This window comes from Episyrphus balteatus, chromosome 2 (genome assembly GCF_945859705.1).
Source record: "Episyrphus balteatus chromosome 2, idEpiBalt1.1, whole genome shotgun sequence".
NCBI lineage: Eukaryota > Metazoa > Arthropoda > Insecta > Diptera > Syrphidae > Episyrphus > Episyrphus balteatus.
Window position 1 is genome coordinate 70691996 of NC_079135.1, and position 24973 is coordinate 70716968.

Below are 24973 nucleotides of genomic sequence, written 5' to 3' on the forward strand. Positions count from 1 at the left end.
AAAAAATTCTAAAAATTTTGGAAGTTAAAACGACTTAAAGAAATGTTTTTTTAATAAAAGCGAATTTTATATTTTTTGAAAATCTTATAACACTAAATAAAAAATATTCTTTAGTGAATTTAAAAAAAGCTTTAGTATTAACAGAAAGTACGTTGTTAATGACCATCCAAAAAGTATTTTTTCTATATCAAAAGTAGGACCTCATTTGCCAAAGTACATACATGCATTTTTTTTTTACTAAAATCGTTAGAAGATTTTTTAGGTTAGGTTAGGTAGTAGTGGCTGTCAGGCTAGTTACCCGAAGATTTTTTAAGAAAAATAACATTTTTCATTTTGTTCGTATGACAAGTACCTTTAGTTTTATTAATAAATAGAATTTCAAACTTAATTGCTTCAGTGGTTTAGGCTGCAGGTCGATGGTCGATATAGAAAAAGACATTGACATAGATTCACAGACAGAATTTCATTATGTGATTGTTAAATCGAGTTCGAATTTTTAAAGATTTCTAAATTTTGCTAATAGTGCCAATATAACAACTTAAAACTTATGTACCTATGTACAAAAATGAAAATTAAATTTCCGTCAACTTTGACTTGAGATCCCTTTTTCATATCTGAAAAAAATCAGTCTCCCCGTTCAAATGTAATACGAAATTGCTAAAATCGAAACTAGTACTAGTTAAAGGTAAAAAACTTATCTTAAACTGTCTAGAATTTTAAATTGAATATTCGTTGGCAGTACTATACACTCCGACAAAAAGAATGGACAGAATGGGTAGTGGGGGGAAAGATTCCTGGGGCATAAAAAATATGAGATTTTTTTATATTTTCAACATTGCATAAAAAGTTTATAACTTTTATAAAAAAAATTGGTAAATTAAAAAAAAAAACGTAAAATTCGTTCGTCAAAGGCATAAAACAATAGTTTTAAATAAAGTTAGTATGAAATTTTATAGCAACTACTTCTCAAAATCAAATTTGAACAAAAAAAAAATAAGTGCGATTTTCAAAAATTTGATTTTTAAAAATCCAAAAATTAGTTTTATCAATATCTTAGTTTTGATTTCTATTAAATGCTTTTATATGCCGTTTTCAAGAAAAATGATCTTTACCCACACTTACCCCAATATGTCAGGCAAATATATCCGAAACTATTAAAACGAGTTCGCTGTCATTAAACTAGTTCACATCAATTTTGTTTCAAATTTTTCGAAATAATAGTTAAAAGTACATACATAGCATCTTTAACATTTACTCATTTTTCATAAAATAAATTAAAAAAAAACCTTTTCATTTCATCTGAAAGCGAATTCACCAAGTGAACTGTTTTTAATACCAAGTCAGAAATCCACAAATCAGTGCATACTGGACATCATCATGAATCCTATTGAGCTGGTCAATGATCGTACAGAATTTTTAATTTCACCTCTAGTTTGTCAGAAATACAATTACACATTTTACACCTCAAAAGGGCCTCCAATTTGTTAAGTCTCGCAACATCAATCAACATAAACTTTGCAATGGCAAAAAAAAACTAGCAGTCAAAAAATTTATTAAAACCTTATCGGAGTATTGTTTTGGGATTCTTCCTTTTTACAATTTTATCACTTCAAACTAACGCAAATGTTAGAATTACCCATATTTTAAAAAGTGCCCACTACTACTATGTTATAAAATTTTAGAAAAATTGTATGTTTTTAAGACCATAAGACCAAAAATATTATAAATCATAATTTCAATGAATAGATTACATGAGAAAAAACTCTTTTAAATATTTGTTTCTTAAAAAAAAAAAAAATAATTTCTTTAATTTCTATTCGCCTACGGGAGATTTTACTGTACCTAACCAACCTACATTCACTCGACTTTAAAATCCAAAAAAAGAAAATATTATCCTGCGGTCAGCTTTAAATATACGAATAGAAAAATAGGTCAGTACTCTTACATATTTTATATGATCCACTCTGTAATTGACCACCAACCCTTGTATATTTCTCTATTAAATGGGGAAAGTTGATTTTGTTTTGTTTTGCCTGATGCGATGTTTGGATACAACGCTCCTTGGCTCTCGATGCAAACAAATACGACTTCCATTGCACATACACAAACAAACTTCATGTCATACACATCACGACCAACGACGCAACTAGACCTATACGGATGAGAGATATCCCATAGATACTTTTGCTCCAGATCTAAAAAAAAAAAAAAGGGAATAATAAAATATCTAGAGCTTGATTACCTTCACCGCATAATATAATATTTTCTTTCTTTCTGCATGTGGACAAAACACTCATGTGACGTTGGTCCTTGCTTCTGTATCTTTAACAAGCACTCAAAAGATGCGGTTCTCGTAGTGCGCATACACCTGTTTGCACTCTTTTCTGCTATATAAGATAGGAACAAGAGAAAAGTGCTTTCACTCATGTTGCTAGGAATGTTTTTTTTTTTAATTTTTTTTTTTTGTTATTGTATTGCTCCAGGACTAAAAGGTAACAATTTTTAAGTTGATGTAGTGGCATAAGGTACTTATGTATGTTTTTATTTTTAAAGCTATTAAATACATCCTGTTCAAAGGAAAATATATTTAGGTCCCAAAAAATATCAGACTTCTTATCGAAGGTCACTCACCACTTGATATCTTTTTTTTATATACAAAAATACACGCAAATACATGAATAGATTGCTTTGGTCTATTTTTAGTTTAACCTTTAGTGTTAACCAGGATGTAGAAGAATATAATGGTTTGCTTTTCCTTAGGGGCATTTAATTTTATACTTTTTTGCAGTTTTTTTTTTGTCTAATAGTTATGATTTCTTTGAATTTTGAAAAGAGTATTTTACATAAATATTTAACGGTAACGATTTATAGTACAAAACCTTTTGTAATAGCATTTTTAATAAAAAAATATTAAATGCATACAATTTAAATTGATTTCTAGCTCAAATTCTGAATTTGATAATTTTTTCAGTATGTTGGTGTGCTGAATCCAAATCTGAGAGAAATAGAAAAATATTTAAATTCTAGAAAAAGTTTCTATAAAAAAACATCTTTAATTTATTTAATTGAATTAAACCTAGATAGCAGCAAATTAAAATCAGTTAACAATTTGCATTTAGATTTTTTCCATAAGAAAAATATTACGCATACACCACAGTGTCCCTCTAAGATTTAGTACAGGTAAAATAGGCATTAAAAAAAAAAAATTGTTACACTCATGAAACTTGGCAAAAAGCTTCCTTTTGGGATAAGAACCAAGTACAAAATAAGTCTATACAAAAAAGTTGGGTGGAAGGTGTTTTTTAGTGGAAAAGAGGGAGGGAGTGAAGGTCAAAAATATACTGACAAAAATTGTTTGTCGAATATCATCATATGACACATGTTTTCAAGGTATTTTTTGATGGTGAATCTAATGACATAAAAATAAATTCAATACGATTGCTCTAAGAAAAGTTATTGCCGATTAAAAACAAGGATGCTTGTTTTTTGACTTCAACAGGTAAAATATATCCGAAACCCATGTGAAAAACATGCTACACTGACAAAATTTGGGATGAAGGTTTAAAATAACACAGGGACAAAGGATTCATAAAGTTTTTAAAAAATTTTGGGTGAAAGGGTGTTTTTTTGATTGGTTAAGTTGTGTGTGAGAAAGGTATCATAACAGCTAACTTATATTTTATTAATTTTTAAAACTTGGTGAAATAGTTTTGGTTGGTATAAGAATTAAGAATCTATAAAAAGTAAAAAATTATTTTTAGTGAAAGGGTGTTTTTTTTTCAAGAAATGATGAAATTCGAAATTAGTACCACAAAAACTGGGAAAAAATTGTTATACCAATGAAAATGGGTAAAAATGTCCAGAAACCGAGAATCCAAACAGTCTATACAAATATTTTAGGTCAAAGGGTGTTTTTTTTTTTGGAAATAGGGAAAATCCGCGATAAGTCCCACAAAATCAATGGCATAAAAGGTACCCTCACGAAATTTATTAAATATGTTCTCGTTCCCATAGGAATTACGAATAAAACAAATCTATAAGTTTTTTTCATGTTAAAGGGTGTAATCATAGGCGGATCCCCCAGAACTTAAAGTTCATACTTAAAGGAAATCAAACTATAAGAGTTTTTAAAATATATGAATAATAACAGAAAGAACTTGAGTGAAACTCTTGTCTATTTCTGGCTGAAAATGCGAATTTTATTGTTTGTTGCATCCCTTTCCATGAAAAGCTCCACCTCACAAATAAATAAACGGCTATTTGTTTTCGATTTAAGAAAAAGTGAATTTTCAAAGTGATTTTGGTGAAAAATTTTGATCGAATGACATTGAATGATATTCTAAAAAAAAAAATAATTGTATATGCAACTCTATTTTTTCATACGGAGGGGTTAAAAAATTTGCACTTTTCTCGTTGTTTTTTTTAACATTAGTGTTTTCAAAATAGCGGAACACGCCACAACATTGCATAAACTATATATTATAGAACTGCTGGATATGTAGAACAAACTTGCATTTTAGAAGTTTGCCCAAGTTTGCACCCCGAAAATAAAGACCCCTTGAAAAAAACTCCTCAAAAGCGACCCTTACTTATAGATTTTTATAAATATTATTTTATTGAGAAAATTTCTCCAGGGATACCTTTAAAAATATGTAAAAAAAATAGTGTTTCAAATTTCAAAAGAATCGGTGCAGTAGTTTTGAGGAGCACCGGCGTTGATAACATTAGTTGTGGGGATAACGATTTAATGTTTTGAACTCTGGACTAAAAGACTAAAACGTTCCTAAGGGAAGTATTAAAATACTCAGAACTTGGTCAATTTGGCTGCAAGAGACCTACAATTTGAACACAATATTCTTGAGATATAAAACAATTTAACCCCTTGTAGCCCCATGTGACATTTCTGCAACAAACCGAAAAAGATTGCATAAAAGCTCTACAAACTATTTTTTTTTCTTTTGAAGCTTCTAATATAATCTTTAAGTATTGCTTTATCGAAATAGTACCTACTTCAAATTTCTAATAAATAGCACCAATAGTTTTTAATTGACAGTTAATGTTGAAAGTTGGGCTTTTTTTGAAAATAAGCTAATTTGTGTAAAAACTACGAAATTCAGAAAAAAAAAAGTTTTCATTAGTTTATTTTATTTTATTTTTGGATTTTAGGAAAGTGCCTAAAAATTAATATTAGATAGTTTTTTGCTTGAATTTTTGCATTTTTATATAAAAATAAATTATTTAAACTTTTTTTTACTCCCTAAATATCAAAATAACTAAGTAAATAATGACTTTATTGAATTTTTAAAAAATACGTGTTTTATTAAAGATAAAGGCCATTCGATTGACTTATTAATTTTTAAATTTACGACCTTGGGTTACAAAAGGTTAATGCAAATAAAAAAAAAAAAAAAACTGGGTTTCCCAGCAAAAAAGTATGATTCAGTTTTTTTGTTATTCTTAGGAACTTTAATATTTATTAGATTGAAGTCTTTAGTATTTGACTAAAAACTACTAGATCATTAACTAATATTATAATTATGTCCATAATATTGCAAAATTTTATACAAAATCAATTAAAAAACATAAACATTTTTTTTTTTAAATTTCATCTTTAAAACTTAATTTCTCAAAAAACTATTTGATGAAACAACTTAAGTCAAAAAATAAAATAAAGAATAGATTACTAACTTTAATATAGCACAGGATTGTAAGTGCATTTTCAGATTTTTTATATTTTTTTTTCTCCCGGCTAATCCAGGGGTAAGCACTTAAGTGGTTTTTACTGTAACAAGAAAATGAAAATTTTTCCTTCCGAATAACTTTTTGGTCATTTGGTACCTATTTGATGTGGGAAATGTGCCTAAATATTTTTGGCCAGGTTTTAGACCACTGTGGGTCGTTAAAATTTTCTGCTTGTTAGTCAGTCGTATGATACTTCACTTTATTTCTAACTGTTATTGCTGTTTTTTTGCCAATCCATCCCTTGTGCCCCCCCCCCCCCCCCCCAGAAAAAAATCCTGGATCCGCCCCTGGGTGTAATACTAGAGTTATATTAGTGGTACCCTATTTAAATTCAGTAATTATGTTACTTTTAAGATAAGAAACAAGAATCTAAAGGGTCTATAAAAATATCATGGTCAAAAGGGTGTTTTTTTTTAGTGGAAACAAAAATGATGGGTCACCTTAATGAAATTTGGTAAAAAACATTGAATTTGGGATGGAAAGCAAGAATAAAGAGTTTTCATAAAAAAAAATTTAGGTGAAAGGGTGTTTTTTTTTTCGAAGAGACAGTAAAATCTGTAATTTTTTTCTCAAATGAGACAGGAGTGATCTTAATTTCAAGGTATGGAATAAAATGTATGTGAGGAATATTTGGGGAGAGATTTGCTGAAGCCTATCTTTTAGAGAAGAGTCATACATTTTCATGGAGTAAAATCTTCTTTACAACACGTACGGAGTTAGTGAGCTCTCCTAGACCTACTTTAAGTACCCAAAGATACTTGACTATTTTCCTAGCATCCGGTTCCAATCTTCCCTAGATTTGGTCCACAGTTTAGTCTGATGCACGATAATGCATTCTTGAGTGGTTTGAGAATATTTTCAAGATTTTAGTATGACAGCTTTGGATTGACCACACAGATATCCGGATTTAAATTCAATGGAACATCGTCGCCTGAGAATTGTTTTGTCGTATACGCCAATTTTGGAATTTTGGGAAATCGCATTTTAAGGTTTGAGCTTTTATAAAAAAAAAACTGGCCGATAGATTTTTTTCAATTTTTAATAGAATATTTTGTGCGATATCTTCTTCATATTTATGTTGTCAAAATTGTCACATCTATTTTAGTTTTCAAATTATCAAGGTTTTTATCCAAAATCAGTTTGTCGTAAACGCCACCAAAATCAACTTTTTTTCCATCCCGTACACGTACGACAAAGTAGGCGCACGTACAACATTCCAATACTAAAAAATAAATAAAAAAATGTTCACAGTTCGTTTTTATTTATTAATTAAACATTTAAAAAATAGTTTCTTATTACATAGAAGTAGTATTGGTTTGACTTAGAGGCTCAATTATTAAAATAAATAGATTTAAAATAAAGAAAAACCAAAAAATATGACCATAAACATAAAAAAAATTAAAAAATGTCTTAACAAAAAATAAAAGTCATCCTTTGGCTATGAAATATGAAAGAAATAAAATAAAAATAAACCAAGTTTGGTTAAATTAATAAATTAATATATGGTCATAACATAAATAAAAGTAAATTAAATAAATATCAAACTAAAGAATTTATTCTAATTTTTTGATTTGAATAACGCTTCATAATATTCTTGGTCTGATTTAGGCATAAATATGAAAAGGCTTTTAATATCAATAATCTTATCCTTAGTTATCGAGTTAGATTTTTTAGTAATTTGAAGACATTGGCAGAACAAATTTACAGGAGTTGCTATGGTAGACTTTTTATATGTTTTAAATATTGATGAGCTTTTATATTCCACTTTTCTACCGCTCGCTTTATAAAATAGTGTAAAAGTATCATCAGTATCATCAATTTGCAAAACAATAACGCAAATTTAGCGAAGAACAATGGCGCCTTCAAAAAATAATTTTCGACCAGTAGGTGTTTTTTGTGAGCGGGTGCAATAACAAAACTCACAGCAACCCTTTTTCGCTTCGTTCACGACAACGCGTGAACGAAGAGGCGCCACGGGCTCGGCGCCCACGACTACAGTCGACTTGTTGTCTTGAACGAAGCGGCGCCCGCGACCGACGGTCGACTTCTTGATCTTGTGTTCGATAGAAGATCAACAAGTGTACATATTTATAAGCGGTACTTGCGACCGAGGATGAGGTCAAGTATCTAGCGGCAGGAACAAACGACAAGAACCATGACAAAATTAAATACAACATTTGAGATGTCTCTCAGATGCACTTTTTTCTTCCTTGCACCTCTAGGAATAGTGCAAAACCTCAAGTAGCGCAAAGCTTAATGCAGCCCTTAGTTTTTAAATTCGTTGTCCTTATAGCACATGAAGTCCTTATTTTCAATAAATACTTTTCTAGTAGATTTATTATATTTGTTTATATTCTATTTGGGTCATATATCTACATACATGTAAGACAAAACAAGTTCGAAATTTTCTACCCTATCTGTTTTGTACGACGTACGACAAACCAATACTGAAGAAAAAAAAGCTGAAAAATACATAGAATTTTTGTCGTAAACGCCAAAAGTTGGCGCTTACGACAAACCAAAGCTAATCCGATGCTTATTTTGTGGATATACGACAAAATGCACACTAATTATCTCAGTAACGGTAAACGATAGGACAAATCTGATAACAGAAATGAAAAGAGAACGTTCTAAAACCTATTACTACATACCCAGTTTAAAAAAGTGCATTTTGGCGTTTACGACAAAACAACTCTCGGGCGACGACATATCTATGAAATGCTGAAGAGATGCATACGCGACCGAAATTCACCTCCAAGCGGTCTTGATCAACTAAAAACTGAAATGAAAGAAGAGTTACAGACAAAATCTTCAAAAGTTAATTCGTGGAATAAACAGACAACTCCAAGTTGCCATATGCGCTAGAGGTGACAAGACAATACCAAGTATTGAATAAAATTGTTAGAAAGAAGTGTCACTTGATTCCATTTTCAAGTTTTTTTTTTTTTCTTAAAAAAGAAAAATTATTTTAATTTCAGTTTTCAGACCTTGAATTGTTAAATTTGGTTCATCTTTTTTTTGGGTGATAATACTGTTGCAGTTTAGCATTTTTTCGGCTTGCTAAACAATACGCAAACACAAAAAAATGCACTAAAGAATTTTAAAGTCATTTCAAATAAAATACAAAGGTATAGCTAAAAGGGAAAAAAGTATGCCTTAATATTGAGCAGGAGTACATTGGGCACGTTCAAACACCTATCGGATAGGCTATCTGGGATACCCGTATCTGGAATATCTTTTTGAACAAAGAGGTATCCAGATAGCTTGCCCAAGCAGCTACTAAAAAAATATGTAAATATTGAGAAGAGGAAACTTTTTCTTTTGAGCAAATTACATTTTTTTTATTGTTGAATAGTACTTGCACAATCGCTTTGACTTTATTTCTTGCAATTTTTTTTATTTTGAAGCTGAATAATCGCCCGAAAAGTAATCAAAATAAAAAAAAGCCAAATGTATATCAGCTGATCACTCGGATACCTGAGGTATACCATAAATTCTGGGATACCTTCAGATTATTTGTTGACAGAAAATGGTTCGTTTCTTTGCTAATTTTTAACATTGTTTACAACAACAAACAGCTATCCGATAGCTTTATGTTAGCTCTTTGAACGTGTCCATTAATTACCAATGTCGCAATTAACTTGCTCTTAGAGATCGAGTTAGTAAAAATACATAAAAAAAATAGAAAAAACATAAAATCCGTTCTTCAAAGGAAATAAACATCACTTTATTGAGTTCCAAAAGGGTCCATTTTTTAATGAAAAAAACTCAGGAACGATTAATAAAAATAGTTAGACTTTGTTAAACTTTTGCTTTTATGTTTCAAATTTGCCTGAATTTTGCTTAAAACAATATTTTTAGTATTTTAAATTTTAATGATTGTAATAATATTTTGATTTAATTTTTTTTTTTTAATATGACATGGTTCTTTATCATAAAAGTTCAGCACACCGAAAACCTTGCAGAAACAAAAATATACTTCTTTAAGGTTTTCGATGTGCTGAACTCGAATCCGAGTCAGAAAAACTTGATTGCCTTCCGTTTTAGAAATATTATCGTTAGAAAATGCAAAAAAAAAAAAAAACGTTTTTTGATTTCTTTTGAACAAGATTTTTCCCACAAATAAAATATATTTAAAAAATTATAAAACACCTCATTATACTGACAATTAAAAGTTTTAACAAAAATAATGCAGTATTGAAATATTCAAAGTTCAAAATTTTTTTCCTCCACTTTTTTGAATACAAATAAGTTGAGAAAAAATTGAATTAAAATTTTTTTACATATTTAGAATTTAAGCTTACATTTTCACAAAATTTTATCAAAATCCAAATATTTTTGTTAAGGTTTAAAATTAAAAAAACCAAAACATTGGTTTCTTAATACTTTTGAGGTAATGTAAAAAACCTGATGCAAAAGTTATCTTCGTTTAGAATTTACCTCCTTGTAAGAACAAACACCGTGTAATAGTAAAATTAAAATTAAAACATAAATTTTACCTTCATGAAAATTTGTCGTGAAAAATGAACTGAAAGTCAAATTCAGTTTTTTTTCATGTTTTTGCTCCATTTTGTTATTATACAAAATTTTATCTTCTTCAAAGCGTGTGCCATGTGTCTATTTCAAATAAAGTGACAATCTTAACTATTAGGTAGGCAACGTAAGTTTATATTAATATGAAAAGTTTAAAAGTTTTACTATCCATACCTAGAAATTCAAGGTTACACCACAACTTTGCACGAACGTCTCATTCAACAGTGTAGAACAAAGGATTGAAAAATTCCTTCAAAGGACCTTGTTCGCAAGGAAGTTTCCTTTTTGACACATGATTTTCTATTTTTTTTTTTTTTTTTATTAATTTACCTTGAAACAAGTTTTTATAGTTTTTATGGTTATTAAGTACAACAGGTAAATCACTATTAAAACTGTTCCAAAACTTTGTTAAGCACGGGGATACAATTGAAAAACATTGTCAACAGAATCAAAAATAAAAGTTAATACAAATTAGTGCAAAAATGTATGTGTGTTTGTTGTTTTAACTTAATTAATGCAAGCTGACTTAAAAGTGTTTTAAATACTCTAATAAAATGAAATCTAAGAAGCTTAAGCTATACAAAATATCGATTTTTGCAAAGTAAAATTTTCATTTTAGTTCAAAGGTACCTACTGTTTTAATTCATGAATATTTAATTTACCTTTCATTAAAATGCTCTACAAAGAAATCTCTATGCATATTTTTACTAAAATCTGTTTTTTATGTTTTTCAACTTCCTTCGAGTAAAACACAAAACATGTCCCCACTATTAACTTTTCTAATATAATTTTTATAATGCCACAAATATTGAGTTTGGTTGACTTGAAACTATAACTTAACTATTCTAGTCCTTATTTTTTGTTCAATATTAATGGTGGACTAAAAAGATAAGTAACAAAAAACAAAATAAAACAACTTTAAAAAGAAGAAAGAATACAAAGTTATATTTAACGAGTCTCATACCATCTATAAAGTTTAAATTTAAAATTCAAACATCAACAACAAGCAGAGTAAAAAACACAAAAAACACGAACAACATCTCTTAAAAATTCCAAAATCAATAATGCATCCCCATTTTCCAAGAACCCAGAAAACACAGGAAAGTTCAAGCATTTTTAATGCTTAAGAAGATAAGACTTGTTGTAGTTTTACTATTATATCCGTGCAACGTGTATAAGTACTTGGAAGTCATTGCAATACAAATTTAGTTAGACAATCTGTTGTTGTCTGTGAAATACCGAGAACTTGTAAAGAAGAATGAGAAAACATTATAATGCCTTTTTCGAGATAAAGAAAAGATCAAGTTGTGCCAATCAACTAAGGAATGTCATTTCGGGGATTAAGTTTATTTGTATAAGTCAAAGTATATAATATAGTGATAGTGAAAGGAATTTTTTGTTAAAACTATGTAAAACAATTGGATTTGTAGAAACCTTTTGTAAAAGACTGGAAATAGTTAGGATACTTTTAAAACTCAACAATTGAGAGATTTTCTGGAAAACAAACAAAAAAAACTATTTAAAGGATTTTCAACACAAATATATTTGTAACCATTTATCTGTGGAAATGATTTAAAATGTATATCGTGTAGGTTTTTATTTCGAAAATATGTAGGACGTTCAAAGTTTTAATTCAATTGAAAAAGTTGTGTATATTCCGACTAGCAAACAAACGGTACAAGGCCAAAGTACTTTACTTTGGAGTTTGTCATCTAAAATAGGCAGAAAATGTATTGAATTCTTGACTGAATGTTGCTTGGAGCTACATTTTTGTGAGCATCTGGGGTCCGAGCACCCACAACTTGATGCAATCGAGTGTGGTTAATGCAATTTTGCAGGTGGCCATGGCACAGAGGAATAGATGGATGACTTCAGAGCCAGACATCGTGGGTTCAAACCCAGCGGTCGGCTCAGAAGTTTTTTCTAAATCGCCAGCTTAACTGAAGCCACCTGTGCGATAACATGAGACAATTTTCAACTATGTCTCCTCCTCTGTGCCACGTAGTTCAGTGTTGTATGTTCTTCTCTCGTTCTTTCTCTCTTTGTCTTTCTGTGTTGTATTAATGTCTTGTGTTGTATCAGCAAAATGGACCTAGATTCCGAAGCTGCAGTGTTTCTAGTCCGGAGATTTATCTTCAGACTAGTTTAATATGTAATGTAATGTAATGCAATTTAGTGTAAGCAGCATATAATATACCCCTTACTCGCCCTGTAACAAGGTGAAATTCTAATACTTTTACTTTGAGTCTGATTTTTTTATTTTTTCTATATATCTCCTTTACGGCTGGAACGATTTTGTTCTAATTTCGCACAATTATACTAACAATGATCCTAAGTAATATTGCGTTCCAAGATATTTTTAAAAATATATTTTTGAACCACAAAAAAATCGAAAAGGAAATCGATTTTTTTCGTACCTATAATTTGTAGTATACCTACTTTTTTTAGATTTCTCAAAAACGGCTCAAGCAATTTTTTGCAAACTTCCTCAACACGTTAATATACAATGTTTAAATAATGTTGCATACTAAAATCTTTCATTCGTGTTTTAATTTGCTTGTAAATTTATATAGCTTTCTGATATTTTTTCAAGGAAGTTAAAACACTAATGAAAATTTTTAGTACGCAACATTATTTAAACATTGTCTATTAATAGACCAGTGCCGAAGCATTCAAAAACATTAAAAAGTAAGAAAAAAATCATAGTAGGATGAAACCCATTGGAAAAGGAGGTGAATATAATAAAAATGAAAGGAAAAATAAATTACGGGCGAGCCGAGTTCGGGAAGTTGGTGGGTTGAGTTTTTAATGGTAAAAAATGGCATATCTCGATTTCCGGCAAAACTACAAGTTCTATAAAAAAAAGTTGTATGGCAAAGTTGTAGGTAGTAAAAATATCTACAACTTATGCATTTCATTTTTACATAACCTCAAAATTTAGGTCAAAAATTCCAAAAACCGAGTTTTTGGTTTTTTATTTTTATCTTTTTCAAAAAAATGTTTTTTTTTTTAACGAAATTAATTAAAAAAGGTTCCTTATTATGTCTCAAATACACAGTAATTTATTGGATTTAAAATATAAATTTTTTCACCTTATTTTGACTTAATATCGAAAAAACACCCTAGTTTTCAATCGAAAATTCACTTGTCAAAATATCAGCTTTGTTCAAAAACTCGGTGGTTATTTTGTTCGTTAAAATCTCTACTTTCTGATGGTGTAAACAAAAATTTACATTAGTATACCATATACCATAGTACATGTTCTCGGAAAATGCAAAAAGCTTAAATTCGATTTTTTAATCATTATTTACAATTTTGGCATATTTATTAAAATGTACTTATATTAGCATTCATTCCGAGGTTTATATTTTATATTAGCATTCATTCCGAGGTTTATCCTTTTTTCACCTTATTTGACTGTATTAATTATAATTGAAAGAAAATAATCCTTTTAAATTAAGGTGAACATGAACATCTTTTTATTTTTATTTAATCTTTTAATTATTACAATAAGCAGACATATAAAATTAATGAGAAATTTTCTAAATTTTAGCGGATACACATAAATTTTTACAGAACCCTAGTACGCAGTTCGAACTAAATTTAAGCTCGCATTAAAAATCATCCCAAAAATTTTGCCGAGCTAAAATTTATTCAAGAATTTCAGCCGCGTTATGCGTATAGGTTCAGCTAAAAAATCACACAACACAAAATCTCAACTTAGCAGACAAAAATAGGTCAAGTTCGATCTGCGTACTAGGTTTAGGGCCAATTTTTCAATAGTCAGTTAAACAGTCAGTTTGTACTTATTTCCCGGATAGAGAAAAAATCAATTTATCAACAGTCAGGTATTGCTTATTCCTAGGAATAAAACTATATTTGCTTCTTTCAGAGACGAATAAAATTACACGGTGCGACACTGAAAATACACCCGAGAAATAACATATTGTAGGCTGTTCGTATGGTCGAATAATGCATTAAAATATTTATGTTATATTTTTGGAACCCTCCATTTTCTTTTTATTTACAAAAAACCATTTTTACAGACCTTACCATGTAATCTATCAATATTTTAGTCAATTTTTTAACAACTCTCAATATGTTGTATGTTTTTGGAAAGAGGATTTCCAGACCTTTTGAATGATGTATATAAGTCTATTGTTGAAACAAATTGAGTGTAGGTTTTTATCCCACAAATCTTGAAAAAGTGATTTTTTTTCCCAATTTTTTCAACTTTACCCAATTTTTTTTTGCAAAATAAAACAAACAAAAAAATAAAGTAAGGTTATATTCTGAAAGAATATACATTTAGGCACAAATTGGCGTATTTTTTTATTGAATTTGACCAAAACTGCGGAATCTATGCTATTTTTTCGTTAATAGAAAATGTGGCTTTTCATGATGTGAATTGCAAGGTGCACAATAGGGTGTTCATTATTTTAAAATAATAAGAATTTCTATGCTCCTAGGATCTTATATGGTTGTAAATAAACTAAAAAAAATATTTTCCAAGTTTCAAGTCTCTAACTTAATTCTAACCCGTGCCGCCAAGCGGTTGAAGTTTCTTATGGGATTAACATGGGGTTTCTTGGACCTTGTTCGATCAATTTTAAATTCCAGCCAAACCATTCGTTCAAAAAATTTAAAACTTTACAGACTCAAATTTAATAAGTGTAGCTATCATGTGAAAATTTTTCAGATTTTTAATTGTTATAATTTTAGAGATTTAGCTTGGTAAAAAAAGTCATTTTTTCAGACTTTTTCAAAAATCGCTTTTTACACGTTTAATGCAAAAAATTTAAAAAACATACATTCTTATTCACAAATAAGCATAGCATGTATATTTAAAATGCAAATTCAATTCAAAGTTATATAATTAACTAGTTTTTTATTTATTTACTACAGTACTTTTTCTTAAATCGGGAACACGTTTTTTGAATATCGATGTGATTTGAAGAATGAATACAAAACTAATTTTTTATATAACTATGAATTGAATTTGCATTTTAAATATACATGCTATGCATGTTTGTGAATAAAAAAATGTATGTTTTTTAAATTTTTGGCATTAAACGCGTAAAAAGCGATTTTTAAAAAAGTCTGAAAAAATGACTTTTTTTACCAAGCTAAATCTCTAAAATTATAACAATTAAAAATCTGAAAAATTTTCACATGATAGCTACACTAATTAAATTTGAGTCTGTAAAGTTTTAAATTTTTTGAACGAATGGTTTGGCTGGAATTTAAAATTGATCGAACAAGGTCCAAGAAACCCCATGTTAATCCCATAAGAAACTTCAACCGCTTGGCGGCACGGGTTAGAATTAAGTTAGAGACTTGAAACTTGGAAAATATTTTTTTTAGTTTATTTACAACCATATAAGATCCTAGGAGCATAGAAATTCTTATTATTTTAAAATAATGAACACCCTATTGTGCACCTTGCAATTCACATCATGAAAAGCCACATTTTCTATTTACGAAAAAATAGCATAGATTCCGCAGTTTTGGTCAAATTCAATAAAAAAATACGCCAATTTGTGCCTAAATGTATATTCTTTCAGAATATAACCTTACTTTATTTTTTTGTTTGTTTTATTTTGCAAAAAAAATTGGGTAAAGTTGAAAAAATTGGGAAAAAAATCACTTTTTCAAGATTTGTGGGATAAAAACCTACACTCAATTTGTTTCAACAATAGACTTATATACATCATTCAAAAGGTCTGGAAATCCTCTTTCCAAAAACATACAACATATTGAGAGTTGTTAAAAAATTGACTAAAATATTGATAGATTACATGGTAAGGTCTGTAAAAATGGTTTTTTGTAAATAAAAAGAAAATGGAGGGTTCCAAAAATATAACATAAATATTTTAATGCATTATTCGACCATACGAACAGCCTACACTATGTTATTTCTCGGGTGTATTTTTTTTTTTTTATTTTGTAGCACAGTGTTATTCTAAAGAATAATCTCAACAAAAATAGTGTGTCAAAACTCTTTTGAAAAACACAATTTTGAATAAAAATGACGTTTAATTCTAATTATTTTAGATTTTGACATTATTTTTGTTATTCTGTTGAATAGATTGAAAAATTCAATGTTGTTATCTGATTGTTGATGAACCTAATATCTTTATTCGTCAGACAGTTAACTGACTGTTTATTAGAAGATTGAAAAATCGGGTCTTAGAGAAAAATTTTTTTATTAAAATGAAATGAATTTTAGACTTTTATAGGATTCCATTTATTTTTATAAAAAAAATTATTATTTTAAGTATTATTATTATTTTGAGTATTAGAAAAAACACGCCTAATGCGTCTTATTTTTCTCTGATCTATTTTTACCTGATCTAAAAAAAAAACAAATTCGAAAAAAAAATGACCAACATGTAAATAGTACCTAATTGGGTTTTTAATGAACAGTCTTTTACTTTACGAATAAAAATCAGAGAATTACCAAAAAGTTAGTCTTTCAAAATAAGTGGTAGACTGATGAAATTCTGTACGGAATTTTTATTTTACTGTTTTTTCATTCTGGGGATGACACAATTCGAATTTAAACTTTTATCAAATGAATTGATATCTTTTTTTAAGGTAGAATAACACGAGTCAAAAATGACAACATGATTTTAATTTGATCATAAAGCTAATAAACTGGCTAAACAATACATAATTGTCTTCGACTTTACTTGTAGAAAAGCATAGTGTAAAAAAAACTAGGTTTATAAATCAATTCATATTATTTGTAATAAAAAATCAAATTTGAAGACTAAAAGATGGGAGAAATTAGATAAAAGCAACATTTTTCACTAAATCCTATGAAGCCATCAAACTATTAGAAAAAAAAAACAACTTTTTTTCAGTCAACTCAAAAATTGTAACTTTATATTTTGAGTATTATTTATTTTTTTTAAGTTTATATTTAAACCCAAAAGTATCAATGGTAACTTATGGATTAGATTGCGAAAAAGGATACTACAAAAATTAAAGTTAAAAAGTGTCATTCATTATTAGGAGTCGGAAATATTGCTCGCTAGTTTAATAGAGTAACTAAAAAAGTTCCCTTGAACGCGAAGTTAAGAAAGATAAGATTTTGTTAAATAGATGGCGATTGGTAAAGTACTCGTGCGTACTTTATAACCGATTTTCAATCCAATAGACATAAAAGGAAATCAATGCAATTGCAGTCTACCCTGGCAGAAAAGAATGTGTGCCAGTTCTAGATTATCGTGTTCATCTACTCTTAAGTACTTTGCCACCTCGGAAGAAACACGCCTATTAGATAACAATGTCTGTGATTGTTGCATTTGATTACCTAACCTATTGAATTTAAAATATTTGTAAATCGTGTGAGGAATTTCCACAAGGGTTGCATTGCAACTTATGTTATCTGTTCTATGGGACTATTAGATTTACCCTATAATTGGATTTATTTAAGTTTAAAGAAAAAGTCTAGTCAAACGGTTTAAGTGATCTAAAATTCTTAAATTGCAATAAATACGCATTGATTTTTTTTTTTTTTTTTAAACTGTTGCAAGACTTTCTTGTCTTGTCTAGTTTAAAAAAAAAATATGTTTATATTTTTCTATGATGAAAATCAATTTTCATGTCAAGATTTTTTATTCGCAAACCAATCAACTTGACTGATAAAACATAGTGCTCTTGCGGAACCATTTTTCTTTCAAGATTGAGCTGTAAACAAAAGGCAGAAGCTATACACAAGTATGTTTACAAAAATAAAAATATAGATTGCATCTACACGATGAGCTTGGGTACTATATTGTATGTAAATGATATACAGGCTTGAGAAACCCTTATCGTTAATCGATTTTGCAAGTGGATTCTGATGGGGCAAAAGGTGACATCAATCAAAACTATTAATCTGACACATCTCAAGAGCTCTTCAATTTAAATGATTGCAATTTTAATCAATTGGAAGTACGTATTAGAAAAAAAAAATCTTATTGAAGCGCATCACTCAACTTTGACAGGAAATTAATGAATGCAGTTGCAGTATTTTTTGAAAACAAAATACGACTACATTTTGCTGTATGATAGCGATATTAAAGTTGAACGTACGTGGTAAAAATACCTATGTATATTTTTAATTTGTGAAATTGTTATCATTTCATTTCCGTGCAACTTTATTTTTGAAAGTTACTTACGTTAATTCTTACTTCCTTAATCCAAAGCTCAAAAAATAAAGACTTGAGCAGACTTAAGATAAAGATTATGTGTTATTGGTTTATTCATGAATAATAGAAAATTAAAATGTGAATTGTGATAGAAAGTTGTGGGTGCATGCCTTCAAATGGTTACTCCTCAAATTTTCCTAAACATGACGAAGCAGTGCAATCGATTATGACAAAATCTCATGCAAGCTCAAGGACTTTCTTTTGTACAAAAAAAAAATTGAAGTTGAAACTACATACTTTGATTAGAAAACTACAAAAACTCAATGTATTTTTAACGTTTATTTTAAAATCTCGATCTTCAACGCTAAATCCTTCTTAGAGCTAATTTTTCACTAGCCACTTTTTTATGTTTGTTACCTCATAACTTTGGACGGAGTGAACTAATTTTGATAATTCTTTTTGTATTGAAAAGCTGAGGCCTGCAGTGTGGTCTTAATTTCGTTCAGTTCTGGCTATAGAAGCTATGAGAAAAACCATAAAACCCAGTTTTGAACCGTGGAAGTCGGTTTTGTTTTTTTTTTATAAAAATGATTATTCAATTCATTTTTTATAGAGCGATAAATCAATAAATTCATACTTTTCGCAAGCATTCACTATTATTTAAGAATAATAGACAAAAACGATGTTTGCGACAACGACGTCTCTTCAAAATTAATTAGGTATTTTCTAGAACGGTTAAAATAATAAAGCTGTTTTGCAAAAAATATAAACAATATTGAAAATTTTTTTTTCAAAAAAACTGCATTTTTGTGCTAGATAAAAAAAATGGCTCTTACAAAAAATTTAAATGCCATTTTCAGAGAACTACAGGTTTACTCTAAATCAAATTTCTGTCGAAATGTTTATGAGTAATATGCGAAAAGCCATTGTTTTCGACATTTTAATTTTTTTTTAAATAGAAATAGGCAAAAGTAGCATTAATGTCAAAGCTTAATATGGTATATTTTGATTTTTTTAAAGAATTTTTTTAATAATATCTGTTTTCATAATCATTAAACACCACGAATATATAAAAAAACTCTTTTCAACTATTTTTTTGAAAAACTAATTTTTTATACATAAAAGTTTTTTAATATTCTTCAAAAAAAACAGTTGGTTTGCTCTTTAATATTAGTCAACACTTAAAAACGAAATTCAGAATGAAAAAATTGATTTTTCAAAAAAAAAAAATTTATAATATTTCTTAAAAATCCGGTAAGGTTTTTTGAACATTTTTATATCATGGTTACTTTAACAGTTGCGTTTCAAAATGTTCGTTCAAATCGTTTACGAAAAATTCAGGGTTAAAAAAAAGTTCTATGGTAGATACCGTTTATAACGACTCGAAAAATATTTTCTTTATTACAAAAATCGACTTTATGTGTAGCATTCAAATCTAAATAAATAGTTTGAGCCTGTTTTGTGAAGAATTACTTTTTTTCTTTTGGTTATCTGACAGGTAAGTTAGTTTTGGTTCGTAAATAATCATTTTTATCAATAAAAAAAAAACGGATTTCTATGGATCGAAACTTATAAAACGGATTTCTCATGAATTCAATGATCGTAACTGGACTGAACTGAAATGGGACCACACTGCAAGTCACCAGCTTTCAAATCCATAATACAAAAAATGAAAAAATCATCAAAATTGGTTAACCCAGTCCAAAGTTCTGAGGTAACAAACAAATAAAAAAAAATACAGTCGAATAAAGAACTTCCTCCTTTTTGGAAGCCGGTTAAAAAAAAGTCTATTTCACTTCAAGAAATTACCCAAAACTATTTCATTCTCTTATTGTTTTGTTAAAATCTTTAATTTGAACGTTGGCGTTGTATGTGCCAGAGCATTGGAACTCTGAAAGCTGTTTCCCTTTTTTATTTTTGAGTATTTGCACTACTTGTAGCAAAGGATTACTCCTTGAGGAATTCTCCGACGAGAATTTCAACTTCTCATCCACACTTCATGATAATAAACGTCAAGGAGCATGACTCCACTAAACTTGGCATGAAAATGTCATAAATCGTGACGGTTGTGTTATAAGTTTGCCTGCCATGGGCTTTTGGTCAATAATAACATAAAATCTTCATCAAAATAAAAAGCATTATGCTATTAAATTTAACATTTTGTATGTTTCTCTTAATTAAAAGTTAGCAAAGTGGAATTGAAAATTGAATTAACATTTACATATTTAAAAAAACATCTCAAAGCTGAGAGTTCATCCTTGAGAAATGCTGCCATATGCTGCATGTAATTTTAACTGCATTGCAGTTGTGATACCTACTCGGTTGACTTCTTATTGACTTCTATTTTTTCTTATTTATGATATACAATTTATTTATGTCAATTTCTTACAACATTTATTGAAGTAAATTTCAACTCCAATTATGTATGTTTCGAATAGGATTTGGTCAGAAAATTACCATTTCTTGGTTTTAAACCAAACAAACGATATTTCTGATTTTTCGCCATTTTTAACTTATTTTTTATCTCTTATTTATTTTGCAATAATAATTTAAAAAACCATAAACAAAAAAAAATTAAAGCTGGAAATTGTTCATTTTCCATCTTTATGCACAAAGATACCTTTTCTCGGCACTAAAACAAAATGCAGCAACTTATAATGATGACCCAATTTGTTTGATGCCAAAGAGACATTGAATAACAGTACCAAACTGCAACAACACCAAACCAAAAAAAAAACAAAAAAATCACCCAACAATGCACACCTTTCAATAAAGCTTTGATAAATTTTGGTTAGTTGCCAGATAGTATTCTCCTCGAGGCGTTTTGCCAAAAAAAAAAAGGAAAAACTAAATTACCCAAAACGCTTCTATATATCATCCAAACTTGTATTTTCGGTTTCAATTTATCCTTATAGCTAGCTTCTCTCTATATCTCAACTTATGTGTGTATCTTTCAATTTGCAGGATGCTTGGAGGAGGATTGCATCGATTTTCAAGGCAACTCTGTCAACCATGGAATGCTGTACGTACCTGGACCGGGAGTTTGCAGTCTCTGTGTCTGTTACCATTCTGAACCGTTGTGGTGTAAAGCTATTTACTGCGATCCACCCTATGTGAGTATGGGATACGTTTTTTTATCAGATTAACCGGGTTAAGGAAGGAGATGTGTTTTTTTTTTTTATTTCCTTTTTTTTTTAGTTTTGCAAGAACTTTAGAGTTGGCACACACTGCTGTGAGTTTGAGTGTTTGGATCCACCTGGGGAGGATACTAAATATCAGGTAAGTCTTTTTTGTTTATTGAAGAGAAAGAATATAACAACCACCAACGAGTGAAAGTTTTTAAGAACCATTAATTAAATTTCTAGGCAGGTGCAACTGTTGCAAAAAATCCAGGTCCTGAGACAAAAAGGCGATCAAAGAGGAACTTGTTTGGCCTTTTAAGTTTACAAATTAACTAAAAAAATATGTCAACATAAAGTTGCCTATTATACCTATTCCTTATAAATATTACAATGTTTACGATTTTTGGTCTTTACTTACTCACTTCTTCGCGAATGTTTGAATCTCTCTTGAATATCTATATTTACTGCTTACAATAATAATTGCTTATGGAATAACTAAGGAGCATTCTTATAATTGTGAGTTTCTCATGTTCAGCTTTTTGCTTTTCATTTGTTTACAATGCGGTTTTGAAAATATCTAAATAATATACGTTTCTGAGATTTCGTTTTTGATAGAAGGACCTATACCTTTTATAAATATGCAATTTTTTTTTTTTCTTTTCAAACCGCTTTCGTTAATTAGCTATATTTTTTTGTATCTATGTGTTATTGCCGCCATAAAGAACTACATATCTTCACAGTTAAAGAATACCGACAAATCTCACAAAATTTGACTCTGAATTGGAATCCACTTTCATTCTCTGAAATCAAAAAACTATTGAAATTACCGTTCTTCCCTTCTGTTCTAAGCCAATAAAAAAATCTGACATCCTAAATAAAGTTGCCTGTTTTCTACGACCTAGGACTAAAAAGGTATTTAATTTCGTTTAGTAAATTTCTTTTTGAAGATAAATTAACAACAACTTCGTAAAAAAAATTGTTAACCAGCTTTGTAATATGTAGTTGTTTACTGTTTATAATTTAATAAGATTAGTGTCAAACTCTGAGGCTATAGAGACTAACCTTTTGTACAGGATATTTTAATGTTGATTTTATTTTAGAGGCATTTAGTTTTCTTTTATTTTTTGCTTTAAATATTTTTTTGCAGTTTCTAAGGTATGTTTACACTCGTAAAAGTACGAAAAAATGCTGAGCCAATTTCTTTTTAAAACCGAAATGTCTAGGTTTGTTCTAATTTTGCTTTACAAATAAAATAGAGCCGAAATTTCGATTTTAAGTTTTGCAAACTACAAATAAAAAAAATATGCGAAACCAGGATAAACTTAGGTCAAGTTTTTGAGATATTTTAAAAAATAATCTAGACTCTCAAATTACTGAGCTCAATTACGAAATTCAGAGTCGTGTGGTATTTATTTGATTTTTCAACCTTCAGCACAGGGGAAGGTTCGGAATAGCTTTCCTATAATTAAAAAAAAAGTGGATATCTGATGAAATTAGTATTTTTAAAATCTCGAAAAAAGATCTTGTTTTCGAATTATCTCGAAAACCTGAACCAAATTTTTTAAACTGAACTCAGCACACTTGAATAAACTAGAATCGATGTGTCTTCAATCTGCTACAGAATCGAACTAATACAGTGTAATTATTCATTAAAAATAGTCCGATTATAAAAACATAATTCCATGTGAAGGAAATTCTCATAACACCTAAAATTTGACCAAATTTTTCTTTCCTAAAAAAAACTTTCCACAATATTTCAGTTTTCTAAAAGCTTGAACGACATAAAATAACATCTAAAAACATGTATCAAACCAAACTATTCCCGTGACCATGAAGTTCGAAACTTTTTCGAAACGTTGGTTGGGACGAAGGAAGAAATTTAATATTTCTTATAAAATTGCGCTAAGTTTCGTAAAACTAATTAAGAATAAAAAAAATCTGAACCACAACCACGAAGGTTGGAAATTAAAAATCTCGACGTTTAGTGCTTTATTCCATATGCAAACCTTTGCATAACCAGTTCAATTATTTAAAAAATCATAAAATGGTGAACAAAGTTCAACTTGTCTGATTTATTCCTTAAGAATTGAAAAATGTACATAAAAATCACTCCAAGAAAACAAAAAGTTACGCATACACCATAGTGACTCGCTCTTCCTATTTGATCCCTGACTTAATGGTGAAACAAGTTGAATGTTGTAGGCCATTCACTAAATCTAACGGTCAAAATTGTATGTTAAGGGATATGGAATTTTGGGTTTTAAGATCTCAGAGCACTTAATTACTCAATATCACAAGAAAAAAAATACCCACTTACCCATGTGGAAACAGATCATAAAACACAATAGAAGAGTTTAATTTGTTCTTCTTCTTAGGCTATAGTTTTTTTTTTTTAATTTATCAATGTTAATCAATGTCAATGTTAGAGATATCAGAATAAAATCAAAAGAAAATTGTTAAAAAAAAAAAAGTTTTTTTTTTTGAAAATTTTAATACACAAAATGATATAGAATGATTACAAATATCTATCAGTAAGGTTTGAATAAAATCGGTCCAGCCTTCAATGTACGTAAATAACCGCCCGTTTTCGCTATTCGCTATTTCGCTATTTCGCTATTTCCACTATTCGATTTTTTTTTACAAAAATTTAGAACGGAGTTTTTTTAGTATAGCTTTGATCATTACTTATACTAAATTTAATAAATTGAAATAATTAGAGCCGGTTTTGAGAACAATGAAATAAATCGAAACATTTTTATATGAGTTACAAGTTCTAGGTGAGATATTAAAAAACAAAAAAAAATAAACTTTGGAAATTACGAAAAAATCATCTCTAGGGACCAAATTTCAAAAAAATCCGTCCACCCGTTTAGGCTGCAGCTTCATGTACAGATGGATGACCGATGCACATACGCACGAACGAACGGACGTCATGACAAAACCCACTTTTCTTAACTTCTTCATCATCGTAATGTTGGTTTTGATTAAGACCTCGAAATTTTTTTTGACACGAAACCAATACTTGCCCTATAGAGCAAGTAAAAAACTCATTGCTGGAATTTAAAATTACATTATATACAGACGAATTGAGTTCTTCCTCCTTTTTGGAAGTTGGTTAGTAAATTAATTATTAAGAATACATAACCTTAATCCTAGTATGTAGATCGAGCTTAATTTAAGTTCCCATACAAAATCCTCTCGAAATTATACATATTTGATCAAAGATTTTGGAGAGAATTTTGTATAGTAGCTAAAATTAAGCTCGTTTTACATTCTAGACATTAAACATTAAAATAAAGGCAATTTGGCGTAACATATATTTTTTATGGGTTTCTTTCAATAAAATTATTTTGTACATTTGTCCATTTGTACTTGCGATATAGGTACTATATATCAAGTTATGCATTCGTAAAAAAAAAAAAGTTGAGATAACATTTT

General features: G+C 29.0%; 1 protein-coding gene across 2 annotated transcripts in view; it reads left to right on the forward strand.

The window, feature by feature from the left end:
- The window catches only part of LOC129911550 (integral membrane protein DGCR2/IDD), a 49002-nt gene that overhangs the window by 21453 nt on the left and 2576 nt on the right, over positions 1 to 24973 (forward strand). The window contains exons 1-3 of one of the 2 annotated variants that reach the window (XM_055989384.1): positions 18223 to 18353; positions 21378 to 21526; positions 21612 to 21692. In XM_055989384.1, the coding sequence (XP_055845359.1) occupies positions 18281 to 18353; positions 21378 to 21526; positions 21612 to 21692 (303 nt within the window). In that variant the 5' untranslated portion in view covers positions 18223 to 18280. Of the gene's footprint in view, positions 1 to 18222; positions 18354 to 21377; positions 21527 to 21611; positions 21693 to 24973 lie in introns of those variants that run through there. The other variant, XM_055989385.1, reaches the window with a different exon arrangement.